Source organism: Alligator sinensis, unplaced genomic scaffold, assembly GCF_000455745.1.
Source record: "Alligator sinensis unplaced genomic scaffold, ASM45574v1 scaffold2180_1, whole genome shotgun sequence".
Taxonomy (NCBI): Eukaryota; Metazoa; Chordata; order Crocodylia; family Alligatoridae; genus Alligator; species Alligator sinensis.
In genome coordinates, this window is record NW_005843644.1 from 33825 (window position 1) to 56138 (window position 22314).

General features: G+C 49.3%; 1 protein-coding gene across 1 annotated transcript in view; it reads left to right on the forward strand.

Moving 5' to 3' along the window:
* Nucleotides 1–1468: 1468 nt before the first annotated feature.
* The window catches only part of CR1 (complement C3b/C4b receptor 1 (Knops blood group)), a gene marked incomplete at its 3' end in the record, with an annotated part of 37313 nt that continues 16467 nt past the window's right edge, over nt 1469–22314 (forward strand). Inside the window, exons 1-21 of the mRNA XM_006039042.1 lie at nt 1469–1529; nt 2815–2932; nt 3946–4031; nt 4724–4918; nt 5722–5904; nt 6943–7092; nt 7506–7649; nt 8831–9013; nt 11015–11206; nt 11444–11543; nt 12153–12238; nt 13174–13368; nt 13973–14104; nt 15128–15310; nt 16122–16304; nt 17014–17196; nt 17822–17918; nt 19342–19427; nt 20359–20553; nt 20755–20937; nt 21980–22162. Of these exons, the coding sequence (XP_006039104.1) occupies nt 1469–1529; nt 2815–2932; nt 3946–4031; nt 4724–4918; nt 5722–5904; nt 6943–7092; nt 7506–7649; nt 8831–9013; nt 11015–11206; nt 11444–11543; nt 12153–12238; nt 13174–13368; nt 13973–14104; nt 15128–15310; nt 16122–16304; nt 17014–17196; nt 17822–17918; nt 19342–19427; nt 20359–20553; nt 20755–20937; nt 21980–22162 (3118 nt within the window). The remainder of the gene's footprint in view (nt 1530–2814; nt 2933–3945; nt 4032–4723; nt 4919–5721; nt 5905–6942; nt 7093–7505; nt 7650–8830; nt 9014–11014; nt 11207–11443; nt 11544–12152; nt 12239–13173; nt 13369–13972; nt 14105–15127; nt 15311–16121; nt 16305–17013; nt 17197–17821; nt 17919–19341; nt 19428–20358; nt 20554–20754; nt 20938–21979; nt 22163–22314) is intronic.

The window sequence follows — 22314 nt, forward strand, 5'->3', positions numbered from 1 at the left end:
CTTGCATCAATCCTCCAGGGCTCCTGGCAGCTGCCCCATTACCCTGCAGGAAGGTGGCCCCTAGCCCCATCTATCCCCAGGGCACCTGGGCTCTCCCGTCCTTTAGCATAGTTGTACTTTACTGTAGTCAGAAATACAGCCCCAGATTTACAAACTTTTTTTTTTTTTAAAGGTCTTAAATGATTGTTAACAATTGCAGCTTAAACTACCTGATCCCAATGCATGTTCATAAAAGCAAGAGGCATGCTGGGCTTTATTTAGGACTTTCTCAAAGAAAAGTACCTTGCTTTGACTCAGCTTTAGCCGTAGAACAGAACTTTTGCTTCCCTGATCATTTGACTGATGTTTTCCATTGAGCAAGTGGAGAAGCGTTTCTCTGACACGAAGCAGGGTAGCACCGAGGGGCAAGTAAAGCTATGTTGACACATTGCTTGGCTTTGTGCAATGTACAGTTGATCCTTTGTTTAATCCAAGGTGGTTTCAGGGGCCATTTTCTAAGGAAGCTGAAGTTGGTTCCTTATTCCCCATTCCTTATTCCTGGTTCCTTTTTCAAAGCTAATCTATCCCCAATAGAACCATACTTTGGTCTCATCTTTACCCAGTAAAACTGGGAATAAGGAACAAACTTCAACCTCATTGTTTTCTAGCTGCGGGTATCTCCAGGGTGTAGATCGCTGGGTCACTCCGTGGCATTTTCGTCTTTCCCGCAGGTGAAACACGACAGACAAAGGGAACTCCTGGGGTTTATGCCTTTCAGTGGGAGGCCTTTGAAAAAGAAAGCCAAATCTAGGGACTGAGGCCTCGGGGTGATGGAGAAAACGGAAACAAGCCCGGGGAATAGAAAGCAACCGAGGACTTGCAGCCCTGAGGAAAGCTGCAGCCACCACGGGGTTGGTTGCTTTGGGTGTGTGACGCTGGTTTGCTTGAAGCCTGCTGCTGTTCAGCTGTTGAGCATATGTGACCTGGCCTTGGCCCTGCACACCCCTTCTCTTCCAGTGCAGTTAATACATGGAATCAAAACTCGTGGTGGAGGTGATATCTTTTATTAGATTAACTATGTTTGCAAAAATGGAGTTGCTCTAATAGAAGATATCACCTCCACCACGAGTTTTGATTCGTTTTGCCTCTAGACCGGTAGGGCTACAGCCTGCATACCTGACACGGAGTTAGGGAACGGATGCATTTGGTAGCTCTGAGACTAAAATAAATGCAAAAGTTGGTTTCTGAACCAATGAAGAAATCACACAAACCAGGTGTCCTCTCTGAGCCTAGAGTTTTGCCTCTCATTCATGAGTGGAGGTGCCTGAATGCAGAAGGAAGCGCTGGGGCACGGGCACGGGCACGGGCGGCTGCAAGGGGCGCGGGGCCCGTCCTGCTCCGGCGGCAGCGCGTGGAGCGCATCAGGCGGGGTCGGCGTGGGCTGTATCCCGGGCGCGGTGCTCGGCGCTGCACTGCGCGGGGCTGCAGGATGCTGCCCGCCACCGCGCTGCTCCTGGCCGCCGCCGCTGCCGCTACCGCGCAAACCCCAGGTGAGGACGGCTCTGCCCCGACCCAGGCTGTTCCCCTGCAAGGGAAGGGCCCCCTGGAGCTGCCCGCTGCCCCCCTGGGCAGGGCTGGCTGCATTTGGCCCCTCTGCCGAGAGCTGTGTCCTGCCAGGGGGGCTCGGGAAGCCTCATAGGAGAAGGGGGGGGGGGCTTTATCCGCTCCAGGGAACCAGTCCTGAGCCCAGCTCCCCCTTTATCGTTTAGTCTGCGTGGATGGGATGCCATGCTGGTGAGACTCAGTGCCTAGCACCCAAGTCAGGTTTTCAGTGGCTTTCTGACGCTGCGGGTCTTTTGTATGGATTTCTGTACACACCTGTAAAGCACTGAATACATGACTGGGTCCATAAGTAATAAATAGTCAGTGTCAAACCAGTGGCAGAAGTGAAAGAGAAGTGAAAACTGAAACGTGTCGATTAAAATATCACCCAAATGTACCCCAGTCACCTCTAAGCTTCCTTTGCACTGTGGGCAGGAAGCTTCGGCTCGCATCACTGTTCACAGCAGCCATTGATAGGGTTCGTTCGACTGCTTGAAGGCAGTTTCTGCTTTTGGAAAGTCCATCATCACCAGAAGGATCTTTACTGAAGCAAGGAGACAAGTGTGAGGCGGCTTCTTGTAACCGAATGATTCCAACAAGAATAAGGGAGCAGCGTAAAAGATTCCCGGCTGTCCACTCTGCTCCTCTTTCTGCTTTGGGAAGCGCTCATGTAGCGGGGGGGGGATGGACGACGGATGCTGAAATACATCTGAAGGGAGACAAGTGCAGAATACTAGAGGGCTTGAAAGGAAGAAATTCTCTCCTCGTGTCTCTGTGCCACATTTGACCATTGTGTTACAGTTGCTTGTGTCCGTTTATTGTATTTTATGAACTCTTTCATTGTACATCCGGGCATTGCAGCAGGCGTTGCGTAGTCTGAGGCTCTGTCACAGTTGCAGATGGTTAAATCAATGGCATAGCCCCACTTCTTGCGTAGTTCCTTGGAGTGTCCAACTCCGTTACGTAGGCATTTGAGACATCGCCACCTTTGCCGTGGTTCGTCAGTCCATGGTGGCAAGGACTCGAGCCCTGGAATGTCCACTTTTTCGCTGTCAGGTATTTTCTTCAGCCTCTTGTTTCACAATGGTGTCATAGCAGAAGCATTTGTGTCACAACCCCTGTCAGGAAATACCTGCGAATTCTGATGACCATAATTTTGAAGGAAGAAATCAACATGTAACAGGTTTTCTGAATAACGATTATATTCTCCTCTGGGTGTTTTCTTCTTGCTAGGTGGCTGTGACAGTCCACCAAGGTTGACCTTTGCTGAGCTGATGCCTAAGTTTAAAAATATGACTGATTTCCCCATCGGGACGGTTGTCGCATACACTTGCCGACCTGGATACGGGAGGTTCCCAGGCAGATCACATTTTATGAAATGTCTTGCACATGGACAGTGGCCAGAAGTACTTGAGTTCTGTGCACGTGAGTGCCTCCGTTTATTTGATTTCAGTTGTTATGGAAAAGACTTGCTGGCACTGTATTTTTGTGCACCCTGCAAAAATATTAGGTTCATTGGGTAGGTGGATAATGTGTGAGTAGCGTGCTGGGTAAATTTATGCATTTCTTGCCTTTCTGACTCTCTTCTTTTGTGGGTGTTTGAAATACGGACAGATCCTTGAGCTAACTGATGTCCTTAAACTATGGCATGGGAGAAGTCTCCAGACTTGCCTTGCTCTTTTTCAGAGAAAAGCTGTGGCAACCCAGGAGAGCTACACAATGGCAGAATTGCCATAACAGATGTGAAGTTGGGGGCAACAGTGAACTATACATGTGACCACGGGTGAGTTTCAGACTGACTGATTGAAATACGTGCCCTAGGGAGCCAGGCAGCCTGAAACAACCTCCCCATCTTTCCTTCTGCTCCTATGTGCAGTTTGCTTCTTCCACAGGAAGCAATGACTGATGCTTCTTGGCTCCAGGGATGTTGCTGCTACAGCAGGAGAAGGAGCTTTGGGATAGGTCTCACTTTTTTCCGCTCCTTTGTCATGTTGCTCGCTGTGTGTTGCTTGGCAAACACAAGTTTCCAGTTTCATCAGCTGAGTGTTCAGTCTGCTGGTGCTGAGACAACCGAGGAGGGGCTCCAAGTGTCTGGGGCTAACCTAGGCTTCCCTTGGGTTTGAAACCAGTTTTGGCAGTGGGTAAAGTCTAGTTGTGGCCACAAAGCTGCCACTTGCCTGCACAAAAGTCCACAGGGAAAGGGTTTGGATCAGTTTGCTGGGGGCCTGTTGAAGTAGTGACCAGGTGATGTAGTAAGGAGGCACAGGGTGTGTCTTGCAAGTGGGAAGTACATCCCAAATATCTGCAATCTTTAAAGCCGGGTCTCACCAGATGAACTCATTGAACCCTTCTGTTTATCTTCAGGTACAGGTTGATTGGGAAGTCTCAACGGCGCTGTGACATTTCAGGCAAAAGGGTTGCATGGAGCCATGAGCCTCCCATTTGTGAACGTAAGTACATTGCTGTCCACCTGGGTGTCTGTGCCGAGACCGATCCAGAATTAACCCTGTTTTGTGGCCACAAGCGTGGTACCCAAGTGTATTTGAGGCTTCCATGTTTAACTGGAAGGCTTCCCTCGGTGCCTTGGAAGCAATCCAGTCTGAGTAGCTCGGTGCAGTCCAAAATAAGGAGCGGGGTGTTTGAACTCCACCAAAGTCCTTGGATGGGCCTGATGTGTCAGGCACCCCGAACAGCTATAGAGAGCAGTGAGCTTGCTGAAAGAAAAGTGAAGGTGCCAGCGCTGCCCACGTTTTGGGCAATATCCTAGTGGATGGCATGTATCGTCATGTGACGGTCATTATTGACATGTCCCCTTGCAGTGTATGTTCCAGCTTATGGTACAACAGGGAAATTGTGCATGCGTTCAGTGCATCAAGGGAAGGAACAGCCTGAGCTTAAAGGAATATGGAAGAGAGAGCTTGCAGTCTCATCCTTAGAAGGACCTGGCTTCAGTAAGCCAGTTTGGTGTCATGCTTTGGTGACCAAGAGCACTGAGGCCAGTTATCTAGGGGGAATCTCCTGGTGGGCAGGACCGTTCCCTCTTCTTCATAGCGATGGCAAACTTTGCAGGTTTTCAGACCATGCATCTGAAGCTGCTTCTCTGCAAGCGTTCACTTCAATGTACTCTTCCACGTCTCCCCAGGTATTCCATGTCCTCGACCTCCAGATGTAAAGCACGGCAGCCACAACGCCATGTACAGGGATGACTTCTCTTATGGGTCAGCTGTGATTTATACATGTGAGACAGGATACCCGCTCACTGGAGACAGCTCAATTTACTGCACAACCAAGGATGGGAAAACTGGAGAGTGGAGTGGGCCTGGCCCTCGGTGTGGAGGTGGGGATCTGTGTGTGTCTGGGCCTGTGCCCATGCTCTCATGTGCACAGCCTTCCTTGCTCTGCCGTTTCATGCACAGCAGCGCTGGTTTCAGAGCAACCCTCTGGGATGTGAATTCTCACCAAGTTTTGCCCTCGGCGAGCTTGCCATTGGCAAGGTCCCCACAGTTCAGATCACTAAGGGTCTGACTGGTGCTGAAGCAGCGTATAAAAATTTTGTTTTGGGGACTGGTGCCATGTGAGCACTCAGCAAGGAACTCTGCCATCTGGGCAGGTTGGATTCCCTGCCTGTAATTAAAGACAACTGACCTAGTCTGGGATGGCTAGAGTATTTTGAGAGTGCTAAAATCTGCAGCAACATGGCTTGGATGAACTGAATCACTGAGGCAGCTTGGACCTGGTCTTGCAGGTTGCCTGGCTTCCTTGGTGAGTGTAGAGGGCAGTCAGATCTTGCAGTGTTGGTCTCCATGTCCTTTACCTGGTGAAACATCCAGGACCTGGAGGCTAGTGTGGGGCTTCCCTGAAGAGAGCTTCACTGCATCCTTACTGAAGAGAGCATCACTGCACCCTTACTGTTACGGGGACCCACTGTACTAGTGCTGCATCTTGTGCTCCTGTCATCTCCATCAGGGTGGTCACTCCCCAGGTCCTAGAATTAGCTGCATCTTGAAGGCATCCAACTAGAGACCAGTGCAGCAAGGAGCATGGGTTAGGGGTGAAGGGCTTGAGGACTGTGTCACCATTGATCTGCAAAGCTCTTTCCTCTCCCACCGTGCTCTGTCTAAGCCAGTCCTTTCTTTCCAGCGGGCAGGTGTCCCTTCCCCACCGTCCAGAATGGGAAAAGAATATCTGACTACAAGTCCTCCTACGCTTATGGTGATATCGTGCTCTTTGAGTGCAATCCCGGCTACATCATGCGTGGCCAGAGCTCGATTCATTGCAATGCTGACAACTCGTGGGATCCACCTGTGCTGGTTTGTGAACAGGGCAAGTATCACAACTGACTTGGCGTTCTGCAAAGGAGCTGCTCCTTCCTGTCCTTTCCCATCCAAACCAAACCTGAATGGGGCTGTGTCCGTCCTGCTTCCTCCTCCCTTCGAATAGGAGTCTTAAGGGGAAGGCAACAATAGCTGCAAAGGGAATGAAAATATTTCTCGGTAAAATGGCCCCAGGTTGTGAAAACATTGTTTCAGGCTCCGAAAGGAGTGGGGACCTGTGCTCTGCTTTGCTCTGCTCCTGGTGCTTTCCTGCAGTGCAGTGTGAGATCCTCCTTTCCCACATGCACACAATTGCTGTGCCATCTGCAGAGAAGTGGCCTTGTCTGGCAGGAGTGGTGGGACTGCCCTGCTGGCTGTACAGCTGGGAGCTGGGGGCTTTCACCTTCTTCTGCTCAGATGCCCGTGGCACTGTATTCTGCAAAAGAACTTCCAGTTCCCATGTCAGAAATGGTCACAAACGTCTCTGTTCCTCCTCTGCTTCCGCTGGTGCTTCTGCCTCATTAGCTACATTTCTTGTTAGTTTGGAAGGGCAGTCAGTTATGTGCAAGTCTTCCAGGAGCTAGACAAGTTTCCCTTTAGCTGTTGCATGTGAAGTAATTGTGGAACTCATTTATTTTTCTAGCAATACCCACTACTCCTGCAGTCTGCTCATGAGCATTAATGGGGATGGCAGTGAGCATGGTAGAAAAAGGCAAATAATTCCGGCAGTGAATGCGGATACATTGGACAATTGGCGCGATGCACCTAATGTGGCTTCCTCCCTTGTACAGTGACTAGCTCGTTTTCTGGTTGCCTAGGCTAAAGAGCTGAGGACCGTGCTTGTAACTTCTGAAAAGCCAAAGCCTTGTTAGCTACCTGAGCCCAGGCTCCCAAATTCGCTAGTCAGTCCAAAAACTCCAGACTACAGCTATAAACAGACATACTGGAATTTTCCGTCTCATCCTCTTGTAGCTATTATATATTTTTCCCCCTCAGTCAGGATTCATACCTCAATACTTCCCGCTTCTCTTCCCCTCCCCGTTTCCAGTGATCAAGTGTTCCCCACCTCCTGACATTGCCAACGGGAGGCACAATGCCCAGGCCTCAGGCAATTTTGCCATTGGAATAGCTGTTCTCTACAGCTGTAAACCTGGCTACTCCCTTATTGGAACTGCTTATGCTCAGTGCACAAAGTTTGGTACCTGGAGTCGACCCCTGCCTCGATGCACAGGTGCATTTGGGTTATCTTTGCTAGCTGTTTGAGTCCCTGGGTGCATGCCACAGTAGGAGAGGACAAAAAAAGAACCTGGAGATAGGCCATAGAGTAAATACTTTTCCTAGCTGGAGTCATATCCTCCAGTGAGATGGGGACCCTGATGCGCCTGCCAGCTGTAGGAGCTCTGCTTGCTTTCATGAAATTGTATCCCTTTCTCCTGGGAGTGAGTGGGTCCCTGAGTGCCAGTGCTGCAGGGATTTGTCTGAGGGCAATCCACGTAGAAATGCACATGGGAACGCAAACAAAGGCTCTGCAAAGCTCTTGTGCACATCTCCCCAGCTCTGTCCTGCATGCATTTTGGGAGACTGACAGCTTCTTTATGCTTGCACTTTTAGCCATTGGCTGCACAACCCCAGCAGTCCAGAACGGGTGGCTAACTGAAATAAAACCTGCCTACAGCCCCAGAGACTATGTGACAGTGAAATGTGATCCTGGCTATACCCTGAGTAGCCCGCGCAAAGCACAGTGCCAAGTTGGGGGTACGTGGGACCCTCCAGTGCCAGCCTGTGAAAGGGGTAAGTCTACCTGAAGTTTTGATGGCCATTGTGATAAGCAGCATCCTGCTGGGTGTGCGCCAAGGGGGGAAAACAGCTTTCTGGGCCCCGTTTCCAGTTGTGAGGAGGGAAATGCTCCTCTTCTTGTTGCTCAGCTGATTTCTCTCCTTCTCTTCTGTGCATCATTGGGGTTTTCACCTTTCAAAAAAGCCCCTGAGGCCATGAGGCCAGCCTTGCTTAACTTCACCCCTTAAGAGCAAGGACTTTGGGAGAGGCAAGGCATGAGATGGCTCCAGTTTTATGAGATATTCTTGGTGTCTGAGACCAATGGAGAGGGTGATGGGTGACAGGAGTATTGTCTGAGCCTAGTGGGGAAGCTTATGTAAGGCAAGAGTCACTCAATTCACTGCACTCTACCGGACTGCGGCAACCACCTGGTTGCAGGCGGGCAAGCCCTTCTTCACTCCTTGCTCACTTCCCTGCCTTTAGTGCTACAGTGTCCAGCACCCCCCAGGATCGCCCATGCAGACCGCAGCCACCACAATCTGCAGGTGTTCACCACAGGAATGTCTGTCACTTATGAATGTCATCCTGGCTACACCCTAATCGGATCGGCGTTGATTTATTGCATGGCATCTGGACAGTGGAGCATCTACCGTCCTCGTTGTGAAGGTGCGTTTGGTGCTCTTCCCTCATGCCAACAGGAAGACTTGACCCATGCAGCCTTGACCCTAAGGGAGAAACTCCCTAATGGCATGTCTTTGACAGAGGGATCCATCTCCGTTTAATTAAAAGCCACGTGCAATCGTGAAGAGTCATGTAGAATAAAAAATGCGATGAAACTCTGTAAGCTTATGCAGTTTCAGACTAAGTGCATGGGATGGGTTATGAAGCGGAGGCCTCCCCTTGCAGGGTGCTGCACTGCCAGTTGTGTTCTCTGGCGCTCTGAAAGGGATGAAGCTGGAGCACTAGCAGGGGTCCTAAGAGCAGCAGTGCAGCAGCAGAAAGGATGGTATCTTGGGTTGAATGGAAATTGTTGCCTGTAGGAGATAGGTTGAACTCCATACCACATGCTCTACCTGGATGCTGGCAAGTAAGCAGGGCAGGTATCAGGGTCTACATTTTGCTGGAGAAACGCTCTTTGTCAACCACGATTTCATTTTTAGTGACCCGCTGCCCGAACCCAGAGATCCGGAATGGAAGGAAACTCGAGGGGCGTGGCTCTGTGTGTGACCGTGGCGATAAAGTGAGGTTTGAATGCAACGATGACTATGTCCTGAAGGGCAGCTATGAGATCCAGTGCCAGGACGATGGCACCTGGGCTCCTCCTGCCCCAACCTGCAGTCTAGGTAAGCATGACTCACAGTTGAGGGCTGGTCACTGGGATGGGTCATACCTGGCAGGGCCATGCATGGAGGGGTAAGTGAACTTGCTGGGAATCCTGGCATCGGCTTTCAGCGGCCAACATGGAAAATACAAACGTCTGCTTGGACTTCCCCCTGTCTCTCCTGCACCAGTCCCTGTGGTAGGTGACCCCTGACATGGAGCTCTATGAGTGTCCCAATGATGGACAATCCCTGCTGTTAATGTAGACATGTACATTTTATACATATCAAAGACTCTGAAGGGCATATTCGGGGGTAGGAAAGTAGCCCAATGGAGTCCTTTCATTTCTGGGCTGGAGCGATATTTAGGTAGGCGTGCCCACATCATCCTAGCATGTCTTAAGTTGCTAGCTCAACAAAAAGTTTGATGTAACGTCTGCCTGGAGGGAAATTTTCCTTCTCTTTGTGAATCTGGCTGCTCTTCACTTTTAAGGTGATTTTTTGTTCACTGACCCGCTCTCCTTCCTCTCTCCCGTGGCTCAGTGGTGCCGTGCCCTCCACCTCCAGCCATAGACAATGGGAGGCACACTGCCCAGGGCCTAGAAGCCTTCCACACTGGGATGTCTGTCATCTACAACTGTGATCGTGGCTACTCCCTGTTTGGAAGGGGCACCATTCATTGCACAGAGTCAGGAACCTGGAGTCTACCTTATCCTCGGTGTACAAGTGCGTATATCTCCTGCTGGTGCAGTCCTTTGCCTGTCAGTACGTCAGTCACAGAAACAATGGCAATCGAAGGAAAGAAGATGTCCAGACAACTGTGTTGATGCAGCAAAGCTCACAGTTGGGGACTGCATCTTTAATGAGGCTCAGAGGGCTGTGCTTGGTGTGGACTCTAGAAACATTCTTTGCCTCAGTGCAAAAATGCCCTGAAAAAGTATGTTTTAGGTAAATCTATCTTTGATTAGATCAACTCAAATAGTTGGACATATTTTTTCTAACTATTTCAGTTGGTCCAATAAAAGATATCAGATTTACCCGAAGAACCTTGTCCTTAGACCGACACGGCTACAACCAACACCCCTGAAAACGTGTGTGTTACTTCTATGCCAGTAAAGGACATGGCTCCCTGCATGCTGTTGGGTTGGGTAGTAAGGTGGAGACAATTATAGAAGTGTTTGGTAGATACGACACTGTAGGAAGAGTTGGGGAAATTATTATCATGGCACTGGAACGGAACGTGCTCTGTTCAAATTTGCACGTTGGGTTGTAGGCCGTAGGGACGTGTAGAACTTGGCCTGGGTTAAACCCAGGTGTGAACTGGAAATGTTGGTATTCTTGCTGTATAATGGGGGTCAATAGGCACTGAAAAGATAAACCAGACAAGTGATACAAACTGTGGTATGGAGAACAGTTTGTAAGCACATAAGGTGAAGCTAGAGCCAGCTATGAACTACCAGATCCCTTTGGAAAGCAGCTATTTAGGTACAGAGATTGTGTCTGCTGGTTCCTTCTGTTCCCAGCCCTCTAGCTGAGAGGAGGAGCTGTCACTGAAAAATGAGAGGAAGAGGTAAGCCCACCCTGTGAATAGGCTGCATTTTAGCATATGTGAAGCCCTTGGACCCTTTGAGAGATGAAACTTTACAGGAAATATGATAGATTTGTTTGGCCATAAACTGAGCATAGACTGATCTGACATAAGGCCAGAAGTGGTCAGAGTGATTGTCTAGCATTTCAGTGTCCATAATACTGAACAGCGGCACCGTTTAGGAGCATGAATGTACAATACTGAGTACAGCAAAGATTGGACATGGGGTAGGGATGTGAGTGTGCATGTGTGTAATTTAACACTAGTTGTGCATTTGGCGAGCGTGTGTTCATTTAGTTGGCTTGTTCATAAGGCAGTTAATCAGTCCCTCCATTGCAGCCCTGGCTAGTTCATCAGTCTGCACAGTCCCTTGCATTTCATATGTCAGCACAGAATTCATGGCTCTACCTAATCACGTGTCTCTTTTTTCTTGCCAGATGGCTGTGGTCCTCCACCAAGGTTAAGGTTTGCTGCGCCACTCGAAGAGTATGCCACCCAGAACAGCTTTCCTATTGGGAAGATCGTGAAATACAGCTGCCAGCCTGGATACTCTAAAAAACCAGGGACCCCACCTTCTGTTAAATGCCTTAGGAGTGGTGAATGGACAGATACCCTTGACTTCTGTACAAGTGAGTAGCTTCACTGCTTTGGCCCCTGCTGCAAACATGTGGGAGTTGTCATTTGTGGGGTTTGTGTTTTGTGGTTAAATGGTCAGTGTGTGACTAGCAAAGCCAGGCAACTCGTCCTGCTCTCTGCTTCTGAGGATACCATCTCCGTGGGCAGTTTGAAACATGGCCAGATTGTTGTACTTACGACACAGTGACCCAGAAAGAGAGAAACCTCACCCTCACCTTTTTCTTTCCCAGGGAAATCGTGCGGTCACCCGGAAGAGCCGCAGAACGGCAGAGTCATCGTCCAATCAGATATCCTGTTTGGGGCCACCGTGAACTACACCTGCGAGGAAGGGTGAGTCTGGGCTGCCTGAGCGCACTGCTTACACTTAGCTTGAAGCTGTGCAGAGCACAGTGATTCCCCCTTCAGCCCCTCTGCTCCCGTGTGCAGCTTACTCTAGCACAGGAAGGCAAGACGGGTGTTTTGGTCTCAGTTGTAACACTGTTTCCTGCAGAGAAAGCTGCCTGGGCACATTCTCTGTCTTTTCCTTGCAAGACAAGGGATGCTGTGTCCAGCTGAGCACCCTCCTGCAGGTGCTAGGGAACAGGAACAAGGTCCTGGGTCGGGGTGTGGATACAAGTGAGCAGAGGAAACTGCAGTATCACTTGTTTGAAAACTGCTTTGGCATTGCAGCCCTGAGTCCTTGTCTGTCCTCAAGGGTGTGAGGCGAGGGGATCTACATCCTGAACATCCCAGCTCTCAAACTTCTGGGGTCTGATTCCAGAGTTTTATATTTGGGGCTTGCAGTTAGTTAGCACGTCTGAAATGTCAAGGATGCTTTTTCCTTGAGGCCCTGGCTCGGAAGTCAGGAGGGTTGGTGGCTACCTCTTGTGCCTGGGAGGAAGTGGGGGCTCAAATCAAGTGATGTGGGGTCAAGTGATAACCCCTTCTTTCTCACTTCAGGCACAGGTTGCTTGGACAGCCTCAGAGGCACTGTCAGATTTCTGGGAAAACTGTTGCATGGAGTGGAGCTACTCCCATTTGTGAACGTAAGTAGGCCACAACTATAGCTGGTCAAGAATTGTTCAACAAAATGTTGTTTTGCTGGAAAATCCCCGTTAATTAGCAGGGAGAGGCTTTTCAGGCCTGGGATGGAATTCCCTTACCTCAGACAAGGTAGTGGGCAACCTCTTTGTATTGTCCCTACATAGAGGATGGGAAGTTTTAAAACCTCAAATTTCTGGTGAAACTGATTTTTCCCTCCAGCTCTTGTCCTTGGCTGCCTGTCTTAATTTCTGAGTGGCCATTTCTGATTGCTGTGTCTCTCAAAAGTTAATGGAAAGGGAAGGGAGTATCATTCTCCTGGATGTGAGGTGCAGGGGGATGGAGTCACTTACAGGAGGTCCCATGGATGTCAGAGATCAAAATTAAAACCAGAATCACAAAAACAGCCTGTGGGGGTGGTCCTCAGGAACAGGTAAGTGTTGATGAGGTCTTGGCAGTGGGCATTTGTTCTTTCTTTGAAGCCTGGGCCGTTTCAGATGGCACTGACCTTGGCATGGCAGACACAAACCATCAGGATGGTTCATGACCCCTCTGCATTGTTAACTTGCTGAATGTATTTGCCTTGTGTGTATTGATCTGAAAATAAACCTGATGCTTATTACCAGCATTGCCCTGGCAGAATGTATGCTGCTGCATGGTGCGTGGGGTAAACCACACTGTTTTCCATCCTTAATAGGGTCGTGCCGATCCTAAACCAGAGGAGAACAGCTCCTTCCTTATTAGGACCAAGCCTCGTGGTGACTTACATGGCGTTCGTGCTCCAGAAAAAGGGGGTCCAGTTATCCAAGGAGCATCACCTGTGAACCTGGATCATTCTAGTGATTTCATAGTGAAGACAAATTCTGTGGGGTTTCTTCTCCTAGAGCACTTATCTTTTCTGTGAGGGTTCACTTTAACACACTTCTTCGTGTCTCCCCAGGTATCCCATGTCTTCCACCTCCAGATATAGAGCACGGCAGCCTCAAATACGTGTACGAGAATGACTTCTCTTATGGGTCAGCTGTGACTTACAAATGTGACAGAGGATACCCGCTCATTGGAAAGGAGACTATTTACTGTACAACCCATGATGGGCAAAATGGAGAGTGGAGTGGGCCTCCCCCTCATTGTGGAGGTTGGGTTTGTCTTTGCATGTCTGTGTCTTTGTGTGTAGGGTGCGTGTGTGTGTCTGTGCCTGCTCGCACATATGCAGCCTCTGCTGTGCCATGCTCAGAAATGCCAGGTTTGGAGAAACCCGCCACCGTGATAATTCTGTTAAGGTTTTGCTCTGGTGCTCCTGCTATTACCTAGGTCTCCACAGTTCATGTCCTAAAAGGTCTGAATAGTGCTGGAGCAGGTCAGGAGGATTTCTTTTGGGGGGTTGTTGCCATGTGATGCACTCATCAAGGAACTCTGCTGTCAGAGTAGGTTGTATTCTTGGCTATTTAGGACCTTTGACCCATCCTGGATGGAGTGAGACTGGGGAGGGTCCAGAAGGTGCTTGGTTCAGATGAGTTAGGTCCCTGAAGCAACCGGGGCCTAGTCTTGAGGCTGCCAGGCCCCTTCAATGGGGTGGAGGGCTGTCAGCACCTTGCAGCATTGGGCTCAATGTCATTTACCCATGGAGCATCCATGAGCTGGAGGTTGGTGCACGGGCAACACTGTGAAGAAAGCACTGTTACTGTTAAAGGGTTCCTCTGCACTGTTTCTGCATCTCGCTGCCCTCTCATTACCATCAGAATTTCCAGCACACAGCTGTCCCATCGCCAAGATCTCAAATGGGCGAATTGTACGTGGCTTCAAAAGTACCTACAACTCTGGTGATACTGTGACCATTACGTGCAATAATGGATACATCATGCGTGGTCAGAGTAAGATTTCGTGCCAACCTGACAACTCGTGGCGTCCACCTGTGCCAGTTTGTGAACAGGGCAAGTATCTGAGCTGTGATTTGTTGTTGTGCAACGGGGCTGCTCCTACCTGTCCTTTCCCATCCAAACCAAACCTGAACTGGGCTGTGCTGCTCTTCCCCTCAGATTAAGAGGTTTTATGAATTGGTTTGTGGGGCGGCAAGAACAGTCCCCAAAAAAGAGGCTTTTCTTACACCTGCTAACCTGTTTGGGAAGAATAGTGTGAGGCTGTGAACATGCACGTGATAGAAGAGTGAGAGGCTGTGACTTCTTAAGCATATAACTTATCAGAAGTCATAAAACTAATTTATTTGCTAACCCGGTGATAGCTCTGGTCCTGTACTCAGCCTTTGAGGTACAAAGCAGGTAGCAGAGCATGTGCTACAAATGAACAAATGGTTCAAGATGGCAGTGATGGGAAAGGGCAAATGTTTTATGAGGAGACCATGAGAGGCTCTCTAGGAAACGGGTTGTTCAGGCAGGCCACTGAATAACACATTTGTTATTCGGCTCAGCACTGAGAGTGGCACTGGTGCTAACATGAATTACAGAAACCAGCAATCGCTGATGTAGTCACAGGACTAAAAGTGGACTTTCATGGGTACAGACTCCTGGAGACACACTTTTTCCATTTTTTCCTCCCAGTCCTGAATTCAGAAACCCCGTGGGGTCCTGGCAAGGCATAGGATGGTCTCTGGGGATGTCCAAAAGGGTGAAGATGTAGAGGAGGGGAATAACTGTGTGTGCTGAAACGAATGTATATCTCTGGGGTGGAGAGGAACCCAGGTGGATAACTTTCTCTTCTGGTCTCTGTTGAATCATTGCTGTAAGGCTGGGTATGATTTGATACGGATGGGCTGGGATTTCTCATTTCCACTGTTTCCGTCGTCTCCTCCTTTTTCCCGGAGATGGGACTATTTATGCTGTTTTTCCCCAGTCTTTTACTTGAATGCCTTCCCACCTCTCTTCCTCTCTCCTTTTCAGTGGTGAAGTGTCTCTCACCTCCAAGCATCGCTAATGGGAAGCTTAAAGGCCAAGCCTCAGACACCTTTGTCAACGGGACGTCTGCTTTCTACTACTGCAATTCTGGCTACACCCTTGTTGGGAAGGCGTCCATTCAATGCCTGGCATCTGGATCTTGGAGCCGTCCCTACCCTCAATGTGAAAGTGAGGGTTTTGGTTTGGATTCTTGGAGTGCAAGGAAAGGAACTTGTAGCACATGACTGACCTTAAGAAATAGTCTTGCCAGTGATACAAAATTCATAGGGAGGATTAAATCCCAGTTGAATTACATGCAGGCTGTAACACATGCTTGGGAAAATGAAGGGTGTGTAGGCAGTGTCCCTGTGTCCTTCCCCATCCCTGGCTGTTTCTCACAGTGTACTGAAACACACACACGCTGAAGTCAGATCCACCTGAGCACGGACAGAGCTTGTTTGAGTCAAAGAAAGGTTTTGTCACTGTGGCTCCCCTGGAAAAGGCACTGTTCTGCCATGACAGCCGAGGTCACATGCAGACTTTTATTAGTATAAAAATGCCCAGGTCTGTACGCTGTGCCCCTCCTTGCCACGTGGTTGATGGGCTGGCTGAAACCACTTGTGTGGACATGACTCCAGGTTGCTGGACGGCCAGGCAGAAGTCTGTAAAGTGCCCACAGACTCCAGCCATTTCAGACCAAGTGCAGGGGGCTGGCACCAAGGCTGAGAACCCTTTGGGGGTCTTGCACTTACCCTGTAAGTGATCCAGCACCTCTGCTGGGTACAGGAGCGACTGAACAGCAGAATGGGAGAGGTGCTGCCTCAGTCAGGATGGCACTAAGCAGCTTGGATTTTATAGGTCAAACTCAGCACCAAGCCCTGTGCCCAGACAGCAGGCAGCCAAGGTGGGGCACTGGGATCAGGCTCTGAGGCAGAAAGGCTGCTTGCCAAGCAAGCTGCCCTTCTCCCTCAGCCCACACTTTGCATGGTTTAATTTCCAGTGGTCGTCTGCCCAAATCCAGAGATCCAGAATGGAAGGAAATTGGATGGACGTGGCTCTGCATATACATTTGGGCACCGCGTGAGTTTTGTATGCAATGCTGGCTACGTCCTGAATGGCAGCCATGAGATCCAGTGCCAGCAGGATGGCAGCTGGGATCCCCGCATCCCATCCTGCATTCGAGGTCAGCAAAAATTGTGGTCGGTGCCTGGTTCTGGGGATAGGAAATGTCCAGCAGGGTTGTGCACAGGGCCAGAAATATTGTCTGGGGTCCGATTCAGATCTAAGGATGAAACAAATATCTTCATCTCTTCTTTATTCATCACTGTGAAAGGTTAATCCCTGTCCTCCTGAAATAGAGTCCCTACGGAAAACAGAAATCTGAAGTGATCATCTGATGTTGAATATCACATTTGAGATCCATTTGGCTATAAAGGGACGCCTTTGGAGATAGAAAAATATCATCAGAGGGCTTGGTGTGTGTTGATTCACTAAAATGATGATTGGTGTGAATTAGACACATGTCTTTTGAGGCTTTGTGTCTGCTTTATATGAGTCTGCTGCAAGCTTTGGGGGTGTGGGTGGGTATGTGTTTTAACTGATGGATGGTCAGTCCTGAAGCTGTAGCTGCCAGAACTCATTATAGCTACAGTAGCCTGGACCCATTTGCAGTGCAGCCGCAACATGGCGGGATTCAACTTCTCTTCCAGGATGCTGGGTGTGCTGGCAGAGTTTGTGGAGAATGCCAGGCTGTCACAGCTTCATTTGTACCTCAGCTTTTCTAGGTGAAATCTAGGGCGGGCCTTGCTACACAGGCTGCAGCCTCTTCGATTGTAATATTGTCTGTGTAGGGATTTCACTGACTTTTCTGCTTCCCCTGTCCCCTTGGTTAGCGCTGCCGTGTCCTCCACCTCCACCCGTCACCAATGCAAGGCACAGCGCCCAGCTTCTGGAAGCCTTCCCCAGTGGGACGTCTGTCAGATACAGCTGTGAGCCTGGCTACGCCCTGATTGGAAAGGCCTCCATCCATTGCACGGCCTCAGGAACCTGGAGTTTGCCTTATCCCGCATGCTCAAGTGCGTGTGTTACCTGCTTTTCCTTCTGCTGGGAGGTGTCAGTCAGAGAGCAGGATTTAAAGGAAATGTTCAGACAAACCTGCTGCACCGTCCTTTATTTGTGGCACCTCTATCTTACTTACCTGCTTCTGATACCCTTGCATTTCAGATGCCACCATGATAGAAATGGCTTTAATTTCTTGTGTATGTGTGTTTTCTTTCTGATTAGAGAGCTGTGGTGTCCCGCCACAGTTAAGCTTTGCGGAGCTATGGAGTCCCTATAAAACTCAGAATGGCTTTTTGGTTGGAAAGACTGTGAACTACACTTGCCTGCCTGGATATTTTAAAGTCCCGGAAAAACCCCAAACTGTTACGTGCCTTGAGAATCAAACGTGGTCAGAAGCACTTGAGTTCTGTAAAAGTAGGTTTTTGTCAACGCTGCAAAAAAAAAAAGTTGAGTTGCTACACTTGTTCAATAGTTAGTGTGTGACAAGTAAAGCCATGTAAGTTGGTGCGTTCTCTTCTTTCAATACTGCCCTTTTTGGGGGCAGTTTGAATCTTAGGCAGAGTTTTAGGATCTTTCATATACATGTTGCATTATGACATGGAAGGAAAAAAGCCTCACACTAGCCTTGTTTTTTCCGAGGGAAATCGTGCGCTCTGCCGGAAGACCCAGAGAACGGCAGAGTCATCATAATAGATCTTCTCTTTGAGTCAAGAGTGAACTACACCTGTAATGAAGGGTAAGTTGCAAGATGTCTGAAGTGACTTAGTTTTTGTGGGTGCAGACACAAGTGCAGCTCCCCACCATAACTCATGGTGTTTCCTGCGCTATAATTCATGGTGCTTTGCAGGAAGCACCATGAGTTACAGTGATCCCCTGGATCCAGCAGACGTTTGCTGTTGGGACCCGGGGGTTGGGGGATCAACCTGCAATTTGAAGCAGGTACAAGTCCAAGACCTCTCCCCTAGCCCTGCACCTCCTCGTTCCTAGCCCCAACACTGTCTTCAGAATGGGAGTGGAGGAAGCTCAGTTTGGGGTTTTTTCAGCCAGTGCTGGAGACTGGGGTGGGTCGATTGGAGCCCCACTTCCCCCTCCCTCCCCCCCACCTCAGGTTCAGATTGTCATAGGATCAGGCCCTTTTAAAGCACTCTGCAGCCAGCCCTTTCTGTAAGGGCACGGCTGTAGAGTGCTTTCAAGGGGCTGATTGCATGGCAAACATAACTTCTGTCTGCTCCCTATTTGAGGTTGTGCAGCTTTAAGCAGTTGTCCTGCTAGGAATATTGGTGGTGTTGGGCAAGGGAAAGCTTAGAGCTGCTTTGGTTTGAAACCTGCTTGGAAGTGGACTAGTTCTAGTCCTGAGCAGTGTGAGATGACTTTCTTTCCTCTCATGGGGATGTGAAGCCCCTTCTGCTCAACTTCCCACCTGCTAGTAGGCTGGGATAGCTCTAGTAGTGAGACTGAGCTTGGGGAAGCTCCAAAGTGACAGCTCAGGGGCTGTGGTGGCAGAAGGGAACGTTGCTTGCCCAATCTCTGCTCTGATGGTGAAAAAAGCAGAGGTCATTGGAGTGGGACCGACTTTATTCTCGTACGTGATGTATGTAGTGGCAGGAAAGGGAAGAGTCGGCATCTGCAGATAGACCAATTTTATAGGTTGTGACAATAGTAGCTGCCACCTGCTTTCATCTCAGGACTGCACAAGTTCCCAGCATGGTGTCTGCATAAGGATCTTGAGCAGGCCCGGCTGGTATCTCACATGTGGATTACAACAGACCCGATCAGTCATTAGCTGATCAATGACAAGGGGACCTCATTCAAAGATGCAGACCCCTTGCATTTAATTTGCTTTTGCTATGGAGTATCATAAAAGACTGCACAAAAATATATCACCTGGCAAATGGGACTAAGTGAGAACTTGATATAGCTGGCATAAGAGACATGTACCTCTGAGCTGCTCAACAACCAGTCGGTGCACGTGGACTCTATAGGACTCTGTGCCAGGGACTGGCCATTAATTGGCTGAGCTTGTTCAAACGCAAAAAAAGAAGTTGTTTGCTTCGGGTCAAAAATTGGGCACGTGTGAGCTGGCGTGTCCTGTGGCTGGAAGGAAGGTGAGGATTTACATGTCTTGGTAGCTCCTGTTGACTCCTTCTGTCTGCCTGCAGGTACGTGCTGGTTGGACAGCTGCAGAGGCACTGCGAAGTGTCTGGCAAGCGCGTCGCATGGAGTGGCGATGCTCCCACCTGTCAGTGTAAGTGGGTTTCACACAACTGGAGGTGGCTGGAAATTGTTTAAGGATATGGCTTTTTGCTGGAAATAACCATTTCATTAATGTGGTAGTCATTGTCATCCAGAAAAGCCGACCCATCTCCAGGGTGGAATTTCTTTTGTTTTTTTATTGTTGTTGATGCAATGCCTTAGTTGGATTCTTGATGCAGGTTGGGAAATCTTTGACGTTCCCAACATGTTCGGGCAAAAAAACACATTTTCCCAGTCACGTCTCCCTGCCTGGGTGTGATGTGGCCCTGTGCCTTCCTGAACTGAAGGCCCTACGAATGATAGTAAATAGAATTGAATTGCCATCCTCATTCAAAAGCTGGACAGCGAGACCTAGATCGATGAAGTTCCATCTGGCAGGTCACGCAGTGCATCTGTGTCAGGGAAAGCCATTTTACCTCGGTCACCCAGGCCCTGGGACCTTATCTTAACACTAGAATTGTTCTGTGGACTTTATTGCAGGGAGTAATGAGAGGCACCAGGTTCTGATAACTAGAATTTGTCTTTTCTTTGAAGACTAAGTAACATAAACAGGTTAGTGGAGGGGAAAAAATTAATTGCCAGATTTGTCTAATATAATAAAACATCTGAAAAATGAACATAGAGCTGATTGCCTGTATTTATCTGGGTTGGGTGCACGTCAGCAAATGGTGCACAGAGGAAACTGGAATTTTCCAGAGTGTATAGGGACCAGAGAAAAGAGGTCACAGCCCCTTTCTTGTTAGAGCCGAGCATTAAGAAGTCAGTTTGGTGTATGTCGCCTTGGTGCCCAAGAAAATATGAGTCTGTTTGCCCTGCGTTGATCTATGTGTTTCAGAGCTAGGATAACTATTGAACTAATAAAGTGACTGAAGATGCTTCTTGGCTCATACTGACTTGAGAATTCTCCTTCTTTGTCTCCCCAGATATTAAATGTCCTCAACCTCCAGATATTCAACATGGGAACCACGATGGCCACTCCAGGGATGGGTTCTACTATGCATCAGTTGTGACTTACACATGCAGTGAAGGTTACCCACTCACTGGAGAGTTCTCTATTCACTGCACCACAAAAGATGGGCAAACTGGAGTGTGGAGTGGACCGGCCCCACGGTGTGGAGGTGGGTTGTGTTTGTGTAGTTGGCGTGATGCATTGCAGTGAAGCTCTTGTGAGTCCTAGGACTTTGATGGGTATTGAAAAATGTCTTGTTTGGAGATGCCCTAAGTGTGAAATGCTTTAGAGCTGTGCAGCTACGTGGGTTGGAGAGCCTCTTCCCCTTCCATTATGCTCTCTTATTACAAGAAGCCCTCTCCTTTCTCAGAGGTGAGATGTCCAGTCCCTCAAATCCAGAATGGAAGAAGTGTATCTGGCCTGCAGCAAGTCTACACGTATGGCGACACCGTGACCTTTGAGTGTGATCCCAGCTACACCATGCGGGGCCGCAATCGGAGTCGGTGCCAGTCTGATGACACGTGGGACCCACTTCTGCCAGTTTGCGAACAGGGCAAGTGCTGTTTAATGTGGTCTCCATTCTTCTCCCTCTACCTCCATAAATGGTGGTCTCCATTCACCTCTCTCCACTACCTCCTCTCCACAGGATGGTAGGGCTGGCAGGGCCCTTAGGAATTGCATCTAGTCCAGCATCTTGTTTGAGGCAGGAACATTCCTGACTAAACCATCCCAGACCAGTATTTGTCTAACCTGCTCTCAAAAATACCCAAACCTGGAGAGTCCACCTTTCTAAGCAGCCTAGTCCAATGCTTAGCCACCCCCAGAGTGAGACGGTTCTTCTTGATCGCCAACCTAAGCTTCCCCTGCCGCAGTTTGAGACCGTAATTCTTTGTCCTGTCCCCTGCAGCCACAGGGAATAGTCTGTCTCCATGAAATTGCCCGAAACTAAACCCATCAAGCATTTTCCTGCTTGTTCCTTTGCTCAGAGTGGCAGACATTACACACTTGTCTGGGGGCAGACAAGAATGGTTCCAAAGGCAAGGGATGTACCTGACGGAGGTGAGATGCAGCTGTGTTGCGATGCGCTCTCACTTTTTTTTGTAGGGTTCCCTTTCCCTGCTGTTTGCTATGATCCTTGTCCTTTCCCACATTGTAGCCCGAGGCTACATCCAGGAGAGCCCAAAGTATAGGGATTTCTGGTGAGAGGCAGGTTCTCTTGTGGGAATCACCTGCTCTGGAGAGCAGAGCAAAGATCTACTTATGAGATGCAGAATCCTTCAACTTTTGCTAGTAGAAAATGGATGTCATAAACATATGGCGCCTCCCCAGCCTCTGCCCACAACTGACATTGCTGTGCTGGAGAAAGCCCCTGGTGAACAGGAAACAGTGTGGACTTCCCTGCCTCCGTAGCACACTACTCCCTGTGGTAGGAGACCCCGTTCTTCCTGCTCACCTCCTGGACCCCAGAGGCTTGGTTAATGGCCTGTTCCCAGAGTGTCGCAGAGTTTAGGCTGCAATTGCTCTCCTTGTTGCATGTAAGCATGGACTATATGTGTATTTCACTGACCTGTTCTCCTTGACCTCTCCCTTCTTAGTGCTGCCGTGTCCTCCACCTCCGCCCATTGCCAATGCAAAGCACAGAGCCCAGGTCCTGGAAGTTTTCCCAAGTGGCACGTCTGTCAGCTACAGCTGTGATCATGGCTACTTCCTTGTTGGAGAGGCCTCCATCCATTGCATGGAGTCTGGGACCTGGAGCCTGCCTTATCCTGTTTGTTCAGGTGCATTTTGGACATGCATAGCCAAACATGTGGTTGGCATGGGAAGCTCTACTGCCGCAGTAGAACTGTGCCCACTGCCAAGGGAAGGCATGTGTCCTTGCATCTTCCTGGGCACTGCCTGTGGTAGTAAGGAGACTAGGTTATATGAACCA